At 37.1% G+C, this 24,253-nt stretch overlaps 1 protein-coding gene across 5 annotated transcripts in view; it reads left to right on the top strand.

Annotated features, from left to right (window-relative positions):
• The window catches only part of ATP11A (ATPase phospholipid transporting 11A), a 134,094-nt gene that overhangs the window by 72,650 nt on the left and 37,191 nt on the right, over positions 1-24,253 (top strand). For all 5 annotated transcript variants that reach the window (XM_075739939.1, XM_075739928.1, XM_075739947.1 and 2 more), the window contains exons 3-10: positions 6,792-6,881; positions 8,012-8,092; positions 12,579-12,686; positions 16,605-16,733; positions 17,218-17,321; positions 19,748-19,798; positions 22,006-22,070; positions 23,039-23,120. In XM_075739939.1, the coding sequence (XP_075596054.1) occupies positions 6,792-6,881; positions 8,012-8,092; positions 12,579-12,686; positions 16,605-16,733; positions 17,218-17,321; positions 19,748-19,798; positions 22,006-22,070; positions 23,039-23,120 (710 nt within the window). The remainder of the gene's footprint in view (positions 1-6,791; positions 6,882-8,011; positions 8,093-12,578; positions 12,687-16,604; positions 16,734-17,217; positions 17,322-19,747; positions 19,799-22,005; positions 22,071-23,038; positions 23,121-24,253) is intronic.

Genomic DNA, 24,253 nt, shown 5'->3' with positions numbered 1-24,253 from the left:
AGGAACATTCTGCAGGAGGACTGATTGTTTTTTCAATATCACCCATAGAGAAAGCTGGTGAGAGACTTACAAAGTCTTTTATTCTTCTTTTTAGTCTGTGGGTAATAAATATATGGTATTTTGCCTTGATGATCCTGTCTGGCTGCAAACTTTTATTGTCATAGTTTCATAAAGATAAATTTTTACTGCTGCAGAACCCAGTTGTACCGGAGTCATTAACATAACTGGAAGCAGCAAGGCCTAAGCTCTGAGAAGATGATACTGAAGAGTAGTGGAATATGACTCAAGTGACTCAAGATTGATATGACTCAAGATTGACTCTACAGTGGATGCAGAACTGTTATGGGAAGAATTTTGCCTAAAGTAATTTCATTCAAATTAATTTATGATATGAAATTATGAAGTGCTGACTTGTACTGTACCTTTATTTCCTGTTCTTCCTATAAAGAAGCAATGGGGCGACCTTAGGTGGGAAAACAGTACTACTACTAACTCCTGCTTTGAAGTGCTATACAGCCACGTTCGTGGACTAGAAGTGCCCCAGTTTTGTTTCACAAATAATACTATCTTCTATTGTCTGCATGTTTCCTTGGGACTTCTCATCAAATACTGATCCAAACATTGATTTGTATGAGAATAGCCCGAAACAATAATTCTGCATGTTGAGAATCCTATAAATTGCAAAGGAAACCTTAGCTACCTTCAGTGCTAATCTGATTAATTGTGAGTCATCTCAGTAGCAGTGGCTAATAGTCAAATAAAGTTAAGTAAATCTGACATGTTTCAGTGGATGTTGTTGAAATATTCCTTTCTTCCAGCAGAAATTCATGCCCTTGTGCTATACCTCTTCCCTGCAGCACTTGCTCTTAGTGTCATTATAAAAACATAAAGACTGGAGGCAACTCTGATTTCTCATTTTGTTGCTATATTCAGAAGAAATGTTAATACTGAAGCTTAAGGAAATATTAAAATGCCTCCACCAAGATGAGCAACTTGAAACCCAGAGGAGACCTAGGGTGTCCCAGACCTCTTCAAGGTGATGCTTCATATCTGGAAGGATTTGTCTGGCCTCTCTAGGGCTATGACATGGCGCTTTCAAGTTGAGAAGTTCAAACACAGCCCTAAGCAATGGCATTTGAAAGTCAAAAAAGCATCCAGAGCACACAGTGGGAACGGGCATGGCCATGTGTTTGTGAAGCTGATAAATATTTGTGTAGCATGCCATGTGGGATACATACAAATGCATATGAGACAGGCAGCAATGCAGGGAGTATTGTGTTTGCCTTTTTAGCATGAGCGTACTGATCTGCTCTAAAAGCAGCTGTAACATAGAGCTCTCAGCTTGTGCCCAGATAATCCACTGACTCACAGCCACACTGGCTTGAAACAGAAGGTTGGCTCCAATGCTGCAAGTGTTCAATAGTCAGGTTTGCTCAGCCATGCCAAAGAGGCAGGAGCCGTTGGCAATGAAGAGTAAAGGGGCTCAATATACAGTCAATCTCAAATCAATTGGACTCTTATCTGGTGCCAGCTCAGGGATAGCAATACCTCGGATGGGAACGCATGAGCGTGCAGTTCTCCTTCCAGGCATGAATACAATTTCCTTCTGTGGACAACTGCCAGTGCCTGGAGAGAGCAAGGAAGAGTTGTTAGCTCTTGGTGATCCTGCTCGGGGTGGGATTTCCAGGGCAAAGGCTCCCTGCAACCTCCCTTGTGTTCCCAGGAGAAGCCATCTACCCTTCTCCTGACTCAGCCCAGGGTTAACAGTGATCTGTTATTTTCTGTTAGGGGTAGTACCAGCAGAGTCTTTTTAAGTTTTTCATATCACTATGGAGTCTGTGTGCATCAAGAGAGAACTGGGAGAAAAGAAGGAAAGCAAGCATGTTCAAGCCTAACACCAGGGAGGACAGGTGTAATTCTCCTCACTTTACCTATGAGAAAGTAAAGCTCGCTTGCGCGCGCTCTCTCTCTCACTGTTTGTTCTCTTTTCCTAACACTCTTTGTGACTTCTGTCTCTAGTCAATCATTCTTGCTGTAAGTTTTCTTCAAAATTGTAATTACATAATCTTCCAGAGGCTGGGGGAATGTCTTTGTCAGAGGAGTTCCTAGAGATACAGCCCCTGTTTGATAAGATTGAATTGTTGAACAAGGACTACTAAGGATAGGCTTCTTTAGTAGTAGAAATCCTGTTTTACCAGCAACTATTTTTAAGGAACCCTATGACAAAATAGGTATAGTTGTTCATTCAAATGTATAGGCAACATTTGAACTAATTTCCTCAAATCAGTTTCGTTTTCACACGCTCTGAGTGTACAGGTGGCTCTTCAGGCACATGCAAGTGTCCTACATGTAACAGAGCTTACAGTGATCCTTGTGATGTGAACTACCCTGCGTCCTGTGGTGTGGAGAAACAGGTGTCTCTCACTCAATGGAGTGATAAATACTACGAGGTGGTGTGCGTGTTAATACTTACATTAAAATATAGTTAATTGTGTATTTCTACATTCATTCCAAATTGTCCTAAACATTGCAAAGTGCTTTTCAAAATTTCATGGATATTACTATTCCAATTTTATTGAATCACATATAAGCACAAAAGTCTGAAGTTTTTTGCTTGAAGAAGTTAGAGAGCTGAGACTTATTAAATACTTGGAAGATCATAGTTCAGTTCTGCTACAAACTTCCTATGTGATTATGAGCAAGTCACTTGAGATAGACTCTCAACTCAGTTCTTAGGATTTCAGTTAATTATTGATTTCCTTTCTTCACACCCTTTACTGTAGTTTTCTCTGCCAGTTCTCTGCTCTATTATGCTTTGACAAATTGTTTCCAAAAAAAACCCCAGCCCATTTTTATAAAGACAACTAATTTTAAAGAAATTGTCAAACTTCGATGAGACTTTTTTCAGCTATTCTGTTGAAGGGGATAACTATGTGTATGTAATATATGTAATACTTAGGTTCTTTTAATAGCATAATAATGTATACAATATTGTTATATATAGCATGTTATGTGCATACAGTTCAGTTAAGCTGGCAGATTTAACAATGTATTATTTCTTGCTAATTGGCAGGTACTATAAAAATCTGTATATTAAAATACTGAAGTCACTATGGACATGTTCAAGGTTTGTGTATGTGTATTGATCTGTTAAAGAAAAACATTAAAAAACTTAAAGTGACTGGAAGATTATTGTTCAGGTTTTTTCTGTTCTTCCCTGAATTCCTTATCCTCAGGATGGATTCTGTTTTGCAGAAGGGATGAGAATCAGCATAGCAAGATGTCTACAAACCAGCTCTGAAACAACTTAGTAGATATTTTTGTGAGAATAGTTTTAAAATTTACAAGAAACAGTGGAAAAGGTTGAGGGAAAGGAGTGAAATCAGAGCAGGTTAGAAGAGAGATTGTAACTATTTAAAATAAATAAGCTGTAAGAAATGGAGGTGTTGACAGAACTCAATAATGTAATATGGAGTGCTTTTTTTCTCACAGCTCCAGTTTTTGATGTCAAGTGATCACTTAAGACATTCTCCTTTTACTTAAGAAAATATCTGCCTCTTAGGATGGAAAGAGAAGCTTGAACTGGGAGCCAGAATTCTGACATATCGATATCAAATGAAAAGGTCAAAATACAATGTTTAAAAAAAAACCACAACAAAACCATTGTTAAGAAGACCTTATTTATCTTTTTGAGTTCATGAGACTGACTCTAACAAGGAGGCGTTAGAGCTGGAGGCAACATGTTATTAGCAAAGAGGGTGCAGGAACTGGTGAGGTGGGGCAGGGGCATGAGTGGGAATACCGTGGAGGTGCGCATAACTAGTCCAAGCGCAATGATTGCAGAAATACACCAGCACTGCAGGTGCTATTATGATTATAAATGGGAAGAAAATCTACTTGAATTATGCTGTTTTGACTCTAGATATACTGACTTTACAGTTCGTTCCTTGTATAGCGCTTCAGATGAATCTGTTTGCTTAATGTGTTCATCTCTTGGATGAATACATAATTACTACTTGCTGTCTGATGTATTACCTTGCGTACACAAAAAGCATGTATATGCTGTGGCCTCTGTCTTTTGCAGCAATTGAGAAAGATCAGTTAAGCCTTCCCCAGCTTAAAAGCTTCAAGTGCATAACTATTTGAATAAACTTATTTCCTTCCAGTGAGTTATAGTGGAAAAAAAGGTAGTTAAATATACATAAATACTTTTTTGGAGTCTAAAAAGAATATGACTAAAATTATCTGAAGGAGAGATATGGTATTAACTCTCTGCGCACAGTAATCTGATGTATTTAATATCTTCATTTTTAATGTCTTGTCTTGGAAGATTTTTATTTTGTTCCTGCCTAACTAAGGTAGAGAAACTGCCTTGAACGCAGTCACGAGATAAATCTTGTTCTGAGTGGCAGCCACTCTGTTGTTTCTCCAGGGAGTGATTATGGTGGTTAAACATTAATCATCCATTTGTGCATACTGCTCTGAGCTACTGATGGCTGGGGAAGGGGGAGGTCTGTCTGGACATAGTAGTGGTTTTTCTTGCCTGAATTCCTTCAAAAATTGTTACTTCTGCTTTGAAGAAGAATGGGCAGAATAAAGACGTACGTCATATGTCTGAAACCCAGTGTAATAAAGCGCTAAAAGTCTGTCAAGTTGATTGAAAATAAAGTTTCAAGAAGTTCTGTGTGTTAAAGAAGCATCCAGTTTAAGTAACACCACTCAGACCATAAAAATTATCTTCTCCCAGGTTATTCACATTTGTTCAGGTAAGAGAGTTGCTGAGTGAGTGTGGGGCTGCAGGAAAGACCACTGCTTGACAGGGAGAGCAGTGAACTGAGGTTGGAATATGAGGAGGATCAGATACTAAGGGTGAAGGTGATGATTCAATCTTTTTATAGATTTTTTTTTTTACCTAATTTACTGGACTTCCTCAATCAGGTGGTTTAAATATCTAGCCTGACACCAACATGCTGTCGCCACCCATTTAGTCAAATAGTCCTCTAGGAGATTTAAAAAGGAAGTTATTGCTTAAGAGATTACATTTTTATTTTATGAATGTTCATTAGAGTAGCTTGTATAAATCATCCAATTTTAATGGTCAAAAAGACCTTTTAACATGGAAAAAACATTTGTTCTGTCAAAAGAGCTAAACAGAATAAAGTAAACAAAAGTTTTTCACTGAACCCTCTATTCATTTTTCCTTCTCAGCAGGCAGATATTCATAAAGAAATAAATACATAAGATTGATTATCAGGCAAATTATCTCTGTTTTCTAAAGTTAATGATGAAAATAATTATTAGAATAGAATCTATATTGTCACATATCACAACAGCAGCTTTGAATGGCTGGGACTGCTGTGTAAGGAAAAATAATCAAGTCTAACCAGTTCTGTTTTGAAATTCCAAGGTAAGTAGCTGGGTAGTGGGCAGTGCAGGCAGCATTCCAGTCTGATGAGAAGTATTCTGATTGCAAGATGAGAGCATTTGACTTTCCAGCTGTTTCATGTATGCCTGCCCCACTTTTGGCTTGCTCACAGGTGATTTAATATTGAGGTAACTATTAAGCAGGATAAGTGTTTACTTAGGGCATATTTAGAATAGATATTGATTTTAGGCACGTGATAGAAAAGAACATTTCATTCCTATGTCCTACACGTGTCCAGGCTTTAACCCCAGACAAATAAAAAGATGACTCTGTGTAGTAGGGCTTTCATGTAGAACTAAGGCATGCTTCTTGGGGATCTTTTCATTTGCAGGTGGAATAGAGGTCTTTTTCCTTCTAGAGCTCTGGCTGTCTTTGCTTTTGGGGCCAAATACGGAAGATGTATAACTCATGGCATAATTTGCCTATCAGCAAGTATCAGTGCAATCTGCCAAGAAGAGACAAGGCACATTTGTAGCAGAGCAAATAATTAGGAGAAGCTTTTTAGCCCATCTCCTTTGAAATGAAAGTTACATTGGAGTTGTCATTTTTTTTATGTGTCAAATGATAATTTGGATAATAAGATGATACAATGTTAGTTTTCTCAAGCCATTTTTCACACCTTCTCACACAGTTTTAGTTGACATTTTTACGTGCATTCCACTAAGCAATCCTTGCAAATGCTTTGGACTTACAGAATGAGCTGTATAAAAAGAGTATATTTGAAACTGCTGCAGGGCAGAGGAAAGGACTAGATGATATAAGGTCCTTTCTCTCTCACTTTTATATGATATTTTTCCTTTGAAGCTTTGCATTTTCTGTTTGCACTTTTAAATACTTTTTCTTATATCATTTTATTAAATTTTAGATAATTTGTAAGATCAGTAGAGAAATATGCAGCCATATACTCTAATTCAGTGCTGTAGTTTATTTTGAGGAGTACGCTTGTGTCCAAGCTGAGGAAGAAAAGAGGGGCTGACCTCCTCAAGTCCTGCGTACAAAATGGAAATGAATTAAAAGTGGTGTTAAAAGTGACTAGGACGATTTTAAAATCCTTTGATTTAACTGAACTGTTCTATAACTAAATCTCTGAATGACTATTGTTGCTAGTAAAAAAAAAAATTTAATCCCTAATACCAAGATTATCACAGTTGAGAAAATCCTGAGGCAACTAATATGATTCCAGGGATAGATGATTGCCAATTTAAGATTCCATTTCAGTAAATTATTGAACAAAATGACAGAAACACTACCACTTTTTGTTTAGTTTGATCTTGAATTGTGAATTACTAATTTGTTTGATTTTAGAACATAGAGTGCGAATAATACTTCTCTCACAAACATTGATAATCTGTGCTTTTGTTTTCAGTACACGTTTTGGAACTTTGTACCAAAAAATTTGTTTGAGCAATTCAGAAGAATAGCTAACTTCTATTTTCTCATAATTTTCCTTGTTCAGGTAAGCTATGCCCATTTTTTTAATAAATTTCTGGACTCTTCCAGAAAAACCAAGGAATTGAAAAAGATTTAAAAATGCACTGGTTTTGAAGACTGGGGAGGTAAATGGTTGAGCTTGGATAGTCTTTTACATTCATGATGTGACATAAGGAGTTTTATTTCATTTCCAGGTTGTAAATGTGAATCTAACCTAAAGAGAAATCAACACCATCACTGGTTTGATGACAAGACGTTTCTTGATAAAATTGAAAAGAATGAGTGTCTTTTTTTTTTATTATTATCATTTTGTCATAAACAAACATCCAGATCTGTAAAACCATTGTTATAAATTATGTGGATGATAAACTTTTATTAGTTTGTTGAATATTATATTTTTATGACAGAATGATGCATTGGCAGAAATTTTCCAATTGCACTGTCATCAAAGCCTGTAGAGAACCCAAAATATAGATGCTTATACAATGCTTGCTTAAGGTAGTACATAAATATTTGGTTTTGTAGTTATTACCTCAGATAACTTAGTAAGATTTTTATTAACACATTTAAGTAACAGCGAAGGGTTCAGAATTAAGACACCTAGAAAGCAGCAAACTAATTAAGTGAAAAGCTGTATTACTTCATACACCAGAATGTGCAGGAAAAAAAAGCTATGCAGATTCCCAGAGCAGTTTCATTATTATCTGAACTCCATCTGTGAAGTCTACCTCTTTGTATATAATTGGAGGAGCCACAGCTCAGTATTTCAGGATTTACTCCTTGCGTGTATAGGAACAGCTGTATTGTATAACATGTGAAAACAGCACTATGCTAATTTTTGACACTGCTCAGTTATTTTGCCTCCAAAGCTGCAGCTTTCCAGTCTAGTACTTACTTAAACACTTGCAAGGAATTTTTTTTTTTACTAGGCGTTAACATCTGAATGTTAATGTTATATAAATATAGTATCGTATCTTATTATAGCATATAGTTATTTCTCAAAGTTTGTATTAAAGTACTGGGTTTTTTTAATTAAAGTTCCTTGGTACTTTGCAATATATTGCTGAAAAGATTACTTGAAACATCTTGCTTGAAAAATTGACTCCTTACATTCACAAACATATAACCAGAAAATTTTTGTCCCTTTTGTTGCAGTTAATTATTGACACACCTACTAGTCCAGTTACAAGTGGACTTCCTCTTTTATTTGTCATCACCGTAACAGCTATCAAACAGGTGAGTAGTTTAGTGAGCAAAAGTATAACTAAAAGGAACATTATTATTCCTTTTGCATTTCAGTTTTATCTCCCTTTTGTTTTAGACTGTTTTAGGGCAATGCCTAAAGAATGATAGCAATGAACTTTGACAGAGTAATTTTAGTTTTGTTTCTGTAATTTAAGTAGAATTGGTTGCTACATGATGATATCTCACTATTTCAACACAATCTTCTAAATTATTTTATTATTTTGATGTCCTTGTGTTCCAAGGAATCATTTACATTCTTGCGTTTACTCAGCACAGTTTGACTTTTCTTTGTTTCTATGTAACCATCCTCATCCTATTATGTTTTTCCATAATGACTGAAAACTAATTAAATAAGAACTACAAAAGCTTATAAGATAAATCTGCTCTTAGCTTTGGGATTTCCTTAGCCTTTACAGTAAGAACAGATAATAAAAATTACTTTGGTTCAAGTCTTCAGTATATGTTGATTATACTCCACAGTTCATAACGATAGCTGCAGTACTTTCTACTGCTTAGTATCAAACAGATGTTCTAGTATTCTCTCATTTTTAATGTGAAAATTAATCCATGAAATTGAAGTATTTTTTTGAAATCACTTCTTGCCACATCATTGGGTATAAAAGTTCCCAATAAAAGTTCTTCTGTTGAAATAGAATTGCATAATACAGGTATTGAATTGTACAGCTTTGCCATTTCACTTTCAAGTTAGTACTACCAAAAGGAAAAGACTAAGGTAATTTTTCACCTGCTACTCTAATGCTGCAGTGCTATAGTTGACATGAGCACTTAAATGTAGATGGGATCTTACTGAAATTAGTGGAATCTCAGAGTACAGAATTTTTTCATTCGTATGGGGATATTGCAATCAGATCTGTGTGTTGTCAGAGCTTCTGATGATACAAATCTGGTCTGGATCAGGAATGAATCAGGAATTGAGGTCGTGATTGCCCTTCTCTGATTTAGCCAGAGCCAAATTTGTTGACTTTGTGAGTTTCAGGACAGCTGCAGAAGCACAGAGGATACCTGATCTGGCATAAACCTTACTAGCGCAAAGTTAATTCATCAAAAATTTTACTAAATTTGAACTAGCAAGTGAGTTTAATTTAGCAGTAATTTGCACTCAGTACCTACAACACTCTTCTTCTGCGTGTACTGTACCATCTCACCATAGCAAAAAAAAAAATCTGAGCTCCTAAATTTATAGTTGCATATGGTCTTTACAGCAGTTCGTTATGTGTTTGGATTTATGCCTTCAGTCGAACTTAATGATAATTGCTCCTGTAGGACAGCTAGCAGTGTAAGAACTCAGTGGCACAGTGAGTTCCCTTTCATGGTTCAGTATTCGCTGTATTTCTGGGTCCAAACACCAGCCTACCAGCCTTTTCTTTCCTTCATTTCAGTGAATGGGATGGGAATGTGAAAGGAAAATTTGTGCAAGCAGCTTGATGTTCAGCATCTTTTGCTGGGCCACTCAAAGGAGTTAGCACTTTCATGGGCATAAGAAAGATCTCGCATGTCATGCTTCAGAAAAAACGTTCTGTCTCTTGGGAAAAACATTCAATGAGAAAGTTTCTAGGTCAGAGTGCTCCTCATTTTAGCTCAAAACTCATAGGTGGGGACATCTGCATTTCTTACATACCTTTGATGGACTATGATGATTAAAATGACTGACAAAAATGAGGGTGTTGTGGGTTGACTCTGGCCAGCAGCCAAACACCCACCTAGCCTCTCTCTCCCCTCTCCTGTGGGATGGGGAGAAAATAGAGGGAAGGTGAAAAGATTCATGTGTCATGTTAGTGGCACTTTGATAGGGAAAGCAACAGCTGTGCACACAAAATAAGGAATTCCTTCACTACATCCCATCGTCAGGCAGATGTCCAGCCACTTCTTGGAAGGCAGGGCCTCAGCACATGTAATGCTTGCTTAGGGAAGACAAATGCCATCACCACAAACCAACCCCTTCTGCCTGCTTTCCCTGAGCTTTTCTGATTGAGCACAATGTCATACAGTGTGGAATATCGCCTTGGTCAGGTTGGGTCCACCATCCAGGCAATGTTCCCTCCCAGCCTCTTGCCCACCTCCAGCCTACTGGCCTTTTTATGGTGTGTGGGGAGGTTGGAGAGAAAGTCTTGGTGCTGTACAAGCACTGTTCAGCAACAGCCAAAACACTGGGATGTAACCAACAACGTTGTAGCCCCAAGTACAAAGCACAGAAGCATATGGGCTGCTGTGAAGACAGTTAACTCCATCCCAGCTGAACCTAGTACAAAGGGTAATTTTGTTTGTCCCTTAATATGATAACTGATTACCTTCACAGTCTTTATGCTAAATGCAGACTTTTCCTTCATTGGTTTTCAGAGAAACTGCAAAGGGCAGTGTTTCCATTTCTTTACAGTGGTAACTATGCAGAATTGAGTATATTCTATACTAGAATTCAACTCTCGCTGATGAGCAAAAGTTGTGATACATGGAATAGCTAGTATTTTAGGTGTGGCTTTCCCACTGCTAAGATTTTAAATGTTACACTTTAGCGTCTTACTGTAGTTTTGTAGTGGTCTATCAAAGCCTGGATTATGACATGCTGTGCCCAGTACTGCAGTTCTATCTCCTTGAGTCTTTCTCCCAACAACTGGTATAGACTTTGGGACCTACTTGTGGAGCTGTATGAGCCCCTGGAAGTATATTACAGTAAAGTTATAAAGACTCTGTGAGTTCCCAGATTATCTCTGAGAGCATCCAAGGTAGTGATACTTTTGTTTTACATTGAGTTTTCAAATCTACGCAAGAGAGTTAGATGTAAAAATGCTATGGAGTACAAGTGATATTTTCCATCTCTTAACCACGGATGTCGTTGTCAGTCCTAATCTTTATCCCAGGCAGGACCTTTTGAATGGTGTCCTAGTGCGGTCCTTCAGTCTCCCATCTCAGTGGAGGTAGGAGATGGAGAGCCATGTGACAGCAAAGACACAAGGGTTATTAATGGGTTAGAAACCATGGAATTGCCTGAGAATGGTCAGGCAAGAATTAGGGTTTCTCACCTCAAAACGGTGGTTGGATCGATATGCGGAGGCCAACTGTATGAGATTCAACGAGAGTCAGTGCCGGGTCCTACACTTGGGTCACAACAGCCCCATGCAGCGCTACAGGCTTGGGCAAGAGTGGCTGGAAAGCTGCCTGGCAGAAAAGGACCTGGACATGTTGCTCAACAGCCGGCTGCATATGAGCCAGCAGTGTACCCAGGTGGCCAAGAAAGCCAACAGCATACTGGCTTGTGTCAGGAATAGTGTGGCCAGCAGGAGTAGGGAAGTGATCGTCCCCCTGTACTTGAGACTGATGAGGCCGCACCTTGAGCGCTGTGTTCAGTTTTGGGCCCCTCACTACAAGAAGGACACTGAGGTGCTGGAGCATGTCCAGAGAAGGGCAACAAAGCTCGGGAAGGGTCTAGAGCACAAGTCTTATGAGGAGCAGCTGAGGGAACTGGGGTTGTTTAGCCTGGAGAAAAGGATGCCAAGGGGAGACCTTCGCGCTCTCTACAACTGCCTGAAAGGAGGCTGTAGCCACGTGGGGGTTGGTCTCTTCTCCCAAGTAAAAGGACAAGAGGAAATGGCCTCAAGTTATGTCAGGGGAGGTTTAGATTGGATATTCAGAAAAATTTCTTCACCAAAAGGGTTATCAAGCACTGGAACAGGCTGCCCAGGGAAGTGACTGAGTCACCATCCCTGGAGGTATTTAAAAGACGTGTAGATGTGGTGCTTAGGGATATGGTTTAGGTGCTAGGTTAACAGTTGGACTTGATAATCTTAAAGGTCTTTTCCAAAGTAAACAATTCTACGATTCTGTGATTCTATGAAAGTTGCAGATTCCCTGTCTCTTACTTCATTTGTATAAAACGCAAATTCATAGCATAATTAAGGAATCAAAATAGGTTACTTTGCAAAGTCTCTTGAAACAAAATTCTTCAGGACTATATATTGTATATATTTTAAAAGTTTGACATAACTGTATGTCAATCAGGAAATATGACCACCTTCAGTCATGTTGTCGCTTTATCATCTTTCAATATGGAGTCCAAATCTTCCAAAATACATTTTCTACATTTTTATCTTCTCAGCAACCACTTCTATAAGTACTTTGCACTTTCTCAGGAGTCAATAGAGCATAAGCAAGAGATGATCACTTAAACACCAGAAATTGTTCTACACGTTGTAAACATCCCTATTCACCAAAATGTCTTCATTAAAATATATAATTTTGTTGACTAATTGTAACTGTGAATGCTCTTTTTCATATATGTCCAATGTGACTCTATTACTGGCATGTATCACAGTTTCATTTGTTCTAGTGAGAATATTTTCTTTTTTTTTTTCCTTGTTTTGATCAAGGATAAGTTTTTAAATTTTTGTTGCAAGCTAGAGCTGTTCTGTGTCTTTACAGCCAAATGTGCATCACTGCATTGTTCCATTTCACTGTTTTCTAGGGTTATGAAGATTGGCTTCGACATAAAGCTGATAATGCAATGAACCAATGCCCTGTTCATTTCATTCAACATGGTAAACTGGTTAGAAAGCAAAGCCGAAAATTAAGAGTAAGTAACTGTGACTTAACAGATTTTAGGAGTCAGGTTTTATTTCACACTTCTTGTAGAACAAATTATACAGAAATGTAGTGTCATGATGTTGTAGCATTTATTACATTTAATGGAAATAAGACCTACAATATACTGATCTTTAATGCCTCTGAATAAAGTATTTTTAGAAGCTAGATATGTTTCTGCTTTATCTTTGCTTTTTTAACTACTCTTATAACTGTTACTTCCATTTTCCATTTTTTAACTTGGAATTTCACTCCTGATTTGTCCTTTGTCTTTTCTTCATTTTCAGTCCTCTGTGGTTATGCACGTTAACAATTATTTAAGCCCGATTGTGACAGTCAATGCTACCAATTTGTCCTATGTATGTAACTCATATGCATACATATATACACAACATTCAGAATACTTTCTTTACTTTCTTCATTACCCATCAAATCACAGCATCTTCTTTGGCCTTCTGAATGCTGCTACATTCCCTTCCTGGTATTTTCAAGGTTATGTTCAGAATTTAATTTCTGCCCTTTTTTTTTTTTTTTTTTTGAGGGGGAGGACATTAACTCATCATTATTCTCTTTGGAACTCAGCAAATTTGATAGATATTTGTTTGGCATTTCCGTATTTCTGTTATCTTTGTTAGGGATATCTTTTTCTGCTCTTCCTTGTTTGGGCATAAATGGCTCTGCAGTGTTCACAGACTTTCTGCTGTGACCTTTCCTTTGAGGTTCCCTGTGAGCTTCTGCCTAGGGCTTCCCGGTAATAAAAAAAATTAAGACGTCACATACTGAGTATTTCATGTGTGTATCTAAACAGTTAACTATTCCGCGTAAAAATAATAATGAAGTACCATGTAATTTCGCGTAAAAATAATAATAGTGAAGTATCGTGTAATTCTGCATAAAAATAATAATAGTGAAGTACCACGTAACTGGAATTTGTATTCCACTAATTAATCTATTGTCCATATTTTCTCAATTTCTTGCCTGTTCTTTGCCTTTCAGAGGTTGTGTTTTGAGGAACTAAATGATAGGAGAGACAGGCATAGGAAGTACTTGCATGGAAAGGGATATCTGTTTGTATGGGTAAATGGGTAAAATTCTCTGACCTGTATTGCACAAGAAGACAGACTGCATTGCGTAAAGGTAGACCCTTCTGCACGTAAAGCCTGTGGACATTTGATTAAAGAAAGGAAGAAGAAAGTTGCTAGAAGATGAGGTTTCTTTTGCACAGAATCACAGGCTGGTTGAGGTTGGCAGCCATCTCTGGAGGTCATCTGGTCCAACCCTGAGCTCAAGCAGGGCCACTGAGAGCCAGTTGCCCAGGTCTGTGTCCAGATAGGTTTTGAATATCTCCAAAGACAGAGACTGCACAACCTCCTTGAGCAAGTTGTGCCAGTGGTGGGTCACCCTCACAGGGAAGATGAGATGGACCTTCCCATGTTTCAGGTTGTGCCCACTGCCTCTGATCCTGTCACTGGGCACCACTGAAAACAGCCTGGCTCCCTCCTCTTTGCACCGTGAGCTGACACAGTGGGAAGTATTGTCAGAACACCTTTTAAATTTTAAGAAGATGCTCTTTGCTAGTATTTTTTTTTCTTATTCCTGCCTTTTTTTCTTTTGCAAATTGTTTACGTTATTAACTTCTGGTTTAACAGACTGTTGTGTTATAGATTGCTCCTGGCTTGCAGGGTGACTTGTATTCTGTGGCTTACAGGGAAAATCTTGCTAGATGAACTAGTAAATAATAAGGATCACTCAACACTATGATCTGTGAAAATCAAAACTAAGAGGACTCTTGTCTTTGAGTTGCACCTAAAAACTCACTTTCTGATGTGTAAATGTTTTCAGTGGCAACTTAAAAAACTCCAGACACAGTGGGCATTTTTTCTCATGCTTGTTCTTGTAGTGACACTTTACTGTCAGGAGGGGTTTGTTCACTAAACTGGCCTCCCGGCTTTCTCTTGGGCCAGATTCAGTGTTCTGAAGAATTCCAATTTTTCCTTTTGTGGCATCTGTAGAGGTCATTAAACTTACAGTAATATTAGCTGATAATTAGATTAATGTTGTTTTCAGTGGTAAAGAGAGCTAGTAAAATCAAAATAATTGCACAGCGTTCTTACAGTTTGTTTTAGGAACAAGTGGATTCTCTGTCTCCTAACAGTTTACACAGGATAATTCCCTACAATATTTTGTCTGGTTTTGGTAAAGTTCTCACTTTGAGGCTTTATTATAGTTTGTCATGTTACTATCTTCCATAATTAATGATTCTGTGGCAAAACATCAGATTCTCTTGAAGACACTTCTTGGAAGAATAAGGCAACTTAAGCAGTAGTCTGGTCCCTCAGGCTCCACTGTTCTGTGAGATGAAGGCTCTGTGTTGTTCAGGCTGGCTCCAGCCAAGACATTCACTGCCTCCAGTTCCAAACCTACCACTTCACTGTCTCACTACGTATCTTCACTTCCCTGGATCTGCAGAACGATATGGGAGAAGTCATTTAATCAAAAGGAAATACTTGAGGAAATTAATCCCTTCACAAATTTGAACAGCCCAAAACTTTTTATTGTTGATTAAAAGTGCAGCTTTTTTCCCCTAGAAATGGAGTAGCCAATTGTCATTATGCTGTTTTAGTAAGTCTCTAACTCTTGTTCAGAGACTGAAAATTAGTAAACTGTACAGCTCTACTGCTGCACTAGAAACTGTGATTTTCAAAAAGATGCCATCATTTAAATAAAAAATGGAAAAATTCTTATTGAACTTTCTGTTAATTTTCATACCTGATTGTTGCAGGTATGTTTAGCAGCTTGCATTGTCTTATACCATATTACAATCTGCAATTTTTCATTGTTATTGGTTAAAAAAAAGCCTTTTTCATATCTACAAGAAGTTAAATCTCATTTATTATCATCTTCCTAGTTTTTCAATACATGTTAGTAAATCTTATCTAAGCTGTCACAATTTTATTTTTAGATGTTACTATTGCTGATTGTTATCAGGGTATTTTGCTTAATCTAGAATTAACTGACTCCTGCCAACTACTAAGGATATTGGAATTTAGCTTTATAAGTATATCATGAGAACAGTGATTAAGCTGAATCTTACAGTAATGAATTATGACAGAAGTATACTGAACTGATGTTGAGCTACGTGAAAAATCACAAAAAATACATGTTGTGATGGGATTTTTATTGAAACTTTGATATTCTTAAAGTATGTAGTATATCTTTGCCATGTGTTCATTTTTTGATATTCCTTTGTAAAAGATGACCTCCAAAAATGTGCCAAAGGCTGTTTTTCTCAAATGAGTGGTTTACACTAATATTTTGAATTTATAGTTGGTTGGCTGTTCTGTGACACTCCTTAACATGCTGTAAGATACTACCTGTGTTTACATGAATAAAAATTAATTTGCTCACCTTTAAACATGGATACAAATAGGATGGACTTCTAGTCATAAATTTTGCTGAACATTTATCCCATTTTCGCTGTCAGACTTGGAATTCCTAGCTCTTTCAGTTATCTCTAATTCTAATATTTGGAGCTAGGTGTTTATCCTCAAGAGCCAATGAGAGTAACTCACATCTCCAGCTGTTTTTGAAGCAGTGTGTTGTTGCGCTTAGTCTTAAAACAAGGGTAGTATCTTCTATCTCTCAAATAATGTTGCAAAACTTAGTAAGACAGTACATGCAAAATGGTTATCCTGAGCGGAAAGGTAGTACACAGTAGACCTCAGTCATTCCTCAAGGTGTAATTCAGAGATATTTCTGTAGTTCTTTACTCCTATGGTAAAATCCTGGTGTAAATAAAAATTGTTGAAAATTCAAGATATTTGACTGAACCTAGGTTTTGGTTTTGAAATCTAATATTTGAACTGCTACATAAATGATAAATACATTTTTGGTTGTGTTTTTTCCCTAGGTTGGAGACATTGTAATGGTAAAAGAAGATGAAACATTCCCATGTGACTTAATATTTCTGTCAAGTAGTAGAGGAGATGGAACGTGTTTTGTTACAACAGCTAGTTTGGACGGTGAATCCAGTCATAAAGTAATAAAATGTTCTACATTTTCTTTTTAAGGCCAAGTTTGCGGTTAATTTTTTACACAGATCACAATATGGCTTCATGCTTACATGTGTGAGCAGATACACTAATTTATGTAAATTATATTTCTACCAATTGACTTAATTTCTCTTAAAGCATCATTATTTTATGGAAAGTTTTAAAACTTAGGTATTTGTGATTTTGTCTGTGTCTAGTATAGGCATGCAGATTACAGAGATAATGCACAAGAATTTTTATATTTAAATGCTTTCCCGGTGACTTGATTTGCAAGTACACTGCAAGGTGCTTGCGTACAATGTAAGATGATGCCCATTTAGGAACTTTTAAAGGTGCATCTTATTTGAACTGTGAGTTCTTATGTTAAAGATAGTAAATCTATTTCATGCTGAACTGAAGTATATTTGCAAATTAATGTCTTGTATATCTGTCCTTTTTTTTATTTTATTTACACCTTTATATTAATTCCAGACTTACTATGCTGTTCAAGATACAAAGGCGTTTCACAATGAACAAGAAATCGATGCACTACATGCTACCATTGAATGTGAACAACCTCAGCCTGACCTTTATAAGTAAGAAAAGAATTCTTACCCCTTTCATTTAAGGTACCCTAATAATAAATTATAAGAATATCATGATGAAAAGATACTGGCTGCATCTGGCTGGTTAGGGGAAGCCCCAGAGTGAGCTTGAAGTCAGGTTAGTCTTCCATCCTGCTCCTTTCCTGGAGGTAGCTCACTGGTCTGCTCTAGGGCAGTGGTCTCCAAATGGGGCTGTAGAAGACAATCCATTGGGGTGCGGGACAAAATTTTTAGAACTTCTATTTATTTTTTTACTGTAAAAAAATAAGAAAAAAAGTAAGCTTTACTAATATTTAATATATTTCTTGACACTGATGCCCTTACTCAGTCTGTATGTCAGTGTCCCATGTTGCATACAGTTCATGAGGAGTCCCTGGGGGAAGAGAGGGTGTTCTACAGTGCGGAGAGATTGTCAGTGGCACCCTCACTCATTTCTTTGCTTTCAGCATATTGCAAAGTACTGCAGTTTATGTGTGCTCAGTTAAGTGGATTTACAGATTATATGTAACCCTCACAAAATGGTCAAGTGGCTTAAAAAGATTCCTACAAAGAAACTGCAGAATGAAAATACTAATAATGCAAGCACAGGTGTACAAGAAAATGGCAAACGCTTCTACTCAGCCATGTTATGAGGTAAAAATAATGCCATTTTCATCAGATCTCACAAGAAGTCAGCCAAAAAAATCTGGAATTATCAAGACTATTTGAAATACAGATTTACATCTGTTATCATGGATGATCAACCTCACCCTACGTGCTTTGAGATATTAGCTAATGATAGCATGAAGCCATTATGATTAGCAAGACATTTCAAAACTAAGCATCCAGACCATGAAGAAAAACCTCTACAAGTTTTAGCAATGTTTAAAGTCATGCGATACTCAATATTTTACAAAAGTACTGTACCAGATTTCACTAAACTTAATGATAAATCTTTAGAAGTCTCTTTTGAGGTTTCTTAACAGTGAAAGACAAAAACCCCCATACTGTTGGGAAACACTTGTCCTTCCTGCCACAGTAAAAATAGCTGAAATAATGCACAGGAAATAGTATGGTGACAAACGAAGACGCACTCTTTTGTGGACAAATACTCTTGGAAGATGCATAGAAAACATTGCTTATTTTTGAGGTGTAGAGGTATCTCTTTCCTGATCTCGGTGACCAATCTGCAAGAGAACAGATTCTTTAGAAAATCAATTCCATGAATGACTTGATCCTTTTTTAAATATATGGCTCATGAAGTGAACATTTGGGAGTTGAAGCTCACACCATTATAGACATGGAGTTCACTGGGACAGCATAATGAGAATGCTTATCGGTAGACAGCTTCTATCTCTGCTAATTTTTACTTGGCACTTTTGCCACTGTGGTTTGTGGAGAGGTAATCTTTCTTTCCAAAGGCACATAGTCATTTTATATCATGATGTAACAAACTATACAGTGTCTTACTGTGTCATACATTCTCTCAGCAGACAGGTCACCACTCCTCTGAGCCTGAGAGGCTCCCAGGGTAAAAGACCCACCAACTCCCCACAGTTTTCTCTGCCATCCTGAGTGCTAATGTCCAGCTTAATCCCTTTTGGTTTGAGGTTACCCACTTGGAGAGTGGTATTGCAAATTCAGTGCACAGAGTCTGTCTGGAACGGGGTTAGTCTTCATAGCAGCTCATGTTTGTGATTTGTGACTAAAACAGCATTGATAACACACCAGTAGTTCAGTTACTGCTGAGCAGTGCTTGCACAGTGTCCAGGCTTTCTCTGTTTCTCATTTTGCCTCCCCAGCAAGTAGGCTGGGGGCAGGCAAGAGGCTGGGGGCCAGTGCAGCCAGGACAGCTGACTTCAGTTGACCAGAGGGATATTCTGTGCCACCTTATGTCATACTCAGCAATAAAACTGGGAGGGTAGTCTTTCCAAAGTAGCTGTTGCTTGGAGACTGGCTGGGCATCAGTCTGCTTATGGGAGGTGGTGAGTGGTTGCCTTTGCCTTTGGGTTTTTTTATTTCCCTTCACTTATTAAACTGTCATTATCTCACTTTTGCTCTTCCAGTTCTCTTCCCTATCCTGCTGGGGGCTGAGTGAGCGAGAGGCTAGTGGGTGCTTAGTTGCTCTCCAGGGTTAACCCATTAAATATAGATAAAATGTACTTAGAGATATTCAGAGGGAGAATTACTTATTGGCTTTACACTTTTGTTTTGTTTTTAAGTCAGTTGTAGGTTTTACGTTTTGTAAAGATTTTAAAATTGAGAGTTATTTTTGTTGTTTAATATGTACATGTGGTATATATACATCTGTATATGTATATAGAGAGAATGACATGGCCTTGTAATGTACATTTAAAAATCTGAAATACTGGGACATACCTATGTAAGAATACACCAATTAGCAGTGCTGTTAAACTACTTGTGTGTTTCCCTTGCAGATTTGTTGGTCGAATAAATGTTTACCATGATAGAAATGAGCCTACTGCAAGGTAGGGAAAATCCAGTGTTTCTACTCTTTCAAACATTTTCAGGGTGCAATAAGTATCAATAATGAGAATTACCTTTGTTTCACCAACTTTGTGCTGTCTTGTCTTATGATGGACTATTTTTCTCTTGGAAATTTACAGACTGTAATTTCATTTATCATAAATATTTCATCTTTTAATCAATTTATTTTATGTCTTTATTAAATAAACTTCAGTTTTTATTTGATAGATACTTAGTTTGTAAATTACGTTGATAGGATTTTGGCAGTACTTTGATAATACTGCCCCATTAGCATGGGGTCTCAATAGTGCACCAAACAGTATGAATAGTATCACTTGCATATTTCTCTTATTTTTCTTCTCCTTCTTAGAGGAGATTAAGCATGCCAAACATCATGTTTAGTTTTACTGAGAGCGTTTGTACATTTGTATGAAATGTCCACAATGTGGGATGCATTCAGGAAGGCAATTTCCAGGGGAAATGCATTTTGTATGGGGTATAGGAGGCGGCAATCTGTTACCTTGGGTCTGGCACCTAGAGGGGTCTGCCTTCTCTGCAAATTCATTCCAAAGTGAGCGCGGTGCGTTCTGCTCAAGAAGCAGTCTGTACCCCGGGACATTCCTTGTCTAGCAGATAAGGAAAAATGAAGCAGTACAAGAGAGGTACGAGTCTTTCCGTGTTTTCTGCCTAGGATCTTCTGTCTACCCTGCAAGGAAGAGACTTGCTGTACCTGATTTTGTTCAGGACCTTGCCACAAAGAGGCAATGCAATAAGAGGGAAAGGCTTCTTGCTCGAGTGGTATCCTAGACCTCAGCACGTGGGAAGTTACTCCATTCTGGCTAGATGCCTTCCTAACCACAATGTGTCTGTAGATATGTGATCTTCTATTTCAGTAAGGAAAGAGGAGGGCAAATCTGGCTACTGGCACTGTCAGTGTCTTAGCTTCCTGGAAACACCTGTTGCCATCCAGAGTGACCATCTCTCAGCTGTTGTGGGCTGTCTTCTTCCTGGCATCCCTCAGATAAGAGGGTCAGGCAGAGCATTGGCCACGTGAGCTGTTCTAGCCACAGCTGCCTACTTCCAGAGAGTAGTCATCCTTTCCTGAGGATCCTGTTGTCCTTTCTGTGTTGAGTGATGTGTCATGGAACAGTAGATTGCTACAGTTTGCCATGAAAACAGTCTTTTTTGCTTCTTTCACTTTAAAGATTCTTTTGACTAATAAATTGGTTGGAAATGGACGTGGGTGGGAGAAGAAAGGAAAATAAGCCGAAAATACATTTTTAATCTCAACAGCAATAGAATGATCTGTGTATGTCACTGTGAATGAGAAGAAAAATCTGTGGCTTTAAAACTTGTATTCCTTGGACAGCACTATTAGAGCAGTTGGTATTTTTTACTGTATTGGCGTGTAATGTCTTATAACCCAAATTATTCCTATAACATCACTCCGCTGGTTTAAATGGAACTAGTTTCAAGTTTTACGTCAGAGTTATGACCCTGGGGGTTTTGTTTGTTTCGAGTTTCTTGATTTTGGGGAGGTTTCATACCACAAGAACACTTTGAATAATGTTTAAAAATGCTGAACTTTTTTTCTTGTCCATTGCTCTATAAATAGTCTGACAATTTTGCAGGCTGTCTGTGTATAAAGTAGTCCTTGATTTTGCACTCATATAGTGATTTGTATTACACGTCATGCTCCAAAATATTATTTTAAACTGCATGGGGATTCTTACCTTAATTCTCATACTCTTCAAGAAATTATCTTTATGCTTTGAAATGTATACAGTAAGTATCAAACAATACTTTGTATGCCATTTATTCTTAAAATAAAATGGAAGCATGTATTGTCCTTAGTAAGTAACTCTAGGATGCAGGACACTATAGTTTATATAAGCCTAAAAAAGACTGGAATCAGTATTTTTAGAATTAAGCACCTTATAGTTAGGATGATGAGTCTTTCTTTTAGGTACCTATGTATGTGGTTTTTAGATGCAATGGTTTAAGACTTGAATTGTGAAATTATGAGCTTAATTTTAGGCACCTCTATATTTTTTATATTTTCACTTAAAAGCTTTAAATATTGCCTAGTAATTTTGTTACACAAAATAAAAATATTTTAGTAAAAGTAATTTCCTGGTTAATGTGGCTTCCACTAAGGTCTGCTGTTTCTCTCTACGTTTTTGTATTTTGTAATCCTTATCTTTTGCAGGCCATTAGGATCTGAAAATCTGCTTCTTAGAGGAGCCACTTTAAAGAATACAGAAAAAATCTTTGGTAAATATTTCTATTGATTATTTAAATGGACTCTGAAGTAATAAGTAAACATCAAACAAGGTTACAACCCTACAGTTACTACTGAGCATATGATTTCTGTTGAATCACTCAATTTACAGTTTTTTAATAGGGTTTACTGTTAGTGTAATTGCAGTAAAGTAACTATTAGTGATGTACAATGACTATAGAGGTTTTTGGGAGGGGGATTTTGTAGTTTAGTCTTCAAGGACTGGTGAAGATGACTCAACTTCTTCATGTAAATATGTGGCTTTTGACCAAGCACAGTGAATTAATGTTGTTGTCCCAAAGCAGCTAATGAGCTTGAAAAATTTTAAATCTCTTTTGTTCATTTGTAAAACCGATACCCCAACTGGATGTAAATATGGCTGATTTAAAAAAAAATGCACTTAAACAGTTCCTGATCAGAATTAGACCTTCTGCTAGTTGTTGTGTTTTCTGTGTATTAATTGTCTTCATTCCATGGCAAATTTTGAGTATTTTAGCAGAAATAGGAAGCACAGATTGAGATAAGTGGTGGTTTTTTTTTTTTTAATTCTTCAAGAAAGCTAAGTGGGAGTTGTGTTGTAACGAGCCACTCTTTGCTGATGACATCTGGATTTTCTTTTACAGTGGATGACTTAGATTTTAAACTTAAAGCCAAAAAAAGAGCTTAAAAAACCCAAGGGGATTTATTCAAAACCCAGCTTTGGTTTGGCTTTGATACATAGCAACATGTTAGCAATTGGGAACTGTGACTCTGGAATGGCATGTAAATGCCACTTAAAAGTTCCCTCTAAGAACCAAGGTATTAAAGCCATTTCTAGTTTTTGAGTACCATCCAAATCTTTATTCTTTTTCTTCAGACTACAGAGAATTAAAGAAATGACAGAGTATAATAATCTAGTGAATTGTGGGTTTATTGTTATTGTACTGTGCAATCTTTAGTAAAACAAGTTGTCTATTTTCAGGTGTTGCTATCTACACTGGCATGGAAACTAAGATGGCATTAAATTACCAGGCAAAATCACAGAAGCGATCTGCTGTAGAGAAGTAAAATTTCTAGTATTTATTTTGGGGGTGGAAAACTGCATGTTTGAATGGCGAATAAAAAGGGATTTTTTCCCTTTTTTTTTTTCTTTCTAAAAATGTACATTTCATTGATTTAAATTAAAAAAGAGGTACAGGGACTTAAATTTTGGTCTTTTTTGGTGTGTGTAATTTTTTATTTATAAAATGAGTCATATGATGCCATATAAATGAGGTTCTCGATACTGAATTTTTATTAAAAGTTGAATATTTTTAACAAGCCACCTTAATGTAATGCTTACCTTTTAAAGATATGATGTGTTTTGCTGTTTCGGAAGCCTTTTCTTTCACTGGTTAGAGTACACCTACTGACAATTTTCCAAGATTATGTGCTTCAATATCCTAACATTCCTTTTCATTGCAATTAAGTCTTGAATTCAGTAAAATAACTTTCTTGATGCACTTCACTTTGGATCAACTGCAGTAACACAAAGCCTGTCTAGAGCAGGTTTTCCATGGTTTAGCTAAAATTAAAAGTTCCATACAGGCACATATGATGAGAAGGGAAGACAACGCTATCCTCAAGGGATGAGCTGAGATTGGTTGCTTGCTTTTTTAAAAATAGGATTATTTTCTAGTCCTACTCTGCTGTCTGAAATCATCAGCTCTGAGTAAGGTGTCCAACCTTGTGAAAAAAAGATGTCATTGATTAAGGCACAATGTACTGACCAGCTGACAGCCCTTCTATTACACAGTGACTGAGCAATGATGTTGTATTACTGATGTATAACCCATGGCTTTTAGTTCATGCCCATCATTATATGAATAACATTTTAAATGTGATGTGTTCTTGCTCTTTCTTTTTTTAGATCTGTTTAGAAAGAGTTAAACCATTACAGCTACATAGCAAAATGTTCTTGATAGATTTATATTTCTTTAAAAGTGCTTATGTGAGTGTTTATATATTGATTTAGGGAAATGGCATAAAAAGGTCTTTAGATACAAGCCCAGTTATTCTGTTATGATTCCATCTATGCTGTTGTTTGCATTAATATGCTAGGTTTGGTAATGTGGCACACACCTTTTGGAAACAATTATAGCAGTTAACATTTTAAATAGAAAATGGTCTTCAATAATGTTTTTCTTCACTGGGAAAG

Source organism: Balearica regulorum, chromosome 1, assembly GCF_011004875.1.
Source record: "Balearica regulorum gibbericeps isolate bBalReg1 chromosome 1, bBalReg1.pri, whole genome shotgun sequence".
Taxonomy (NCBI): domain Eukaryota; kingdom Metazoa; phylum Chordata; class Aves; order Gruiformes; family Gruidae; genus Balearica; species Balearica regulorum.
Note: the sequence above shows the minus strand (reverse complement) of the source record. Positions and strands in the feature narration are given on the sequence as shown.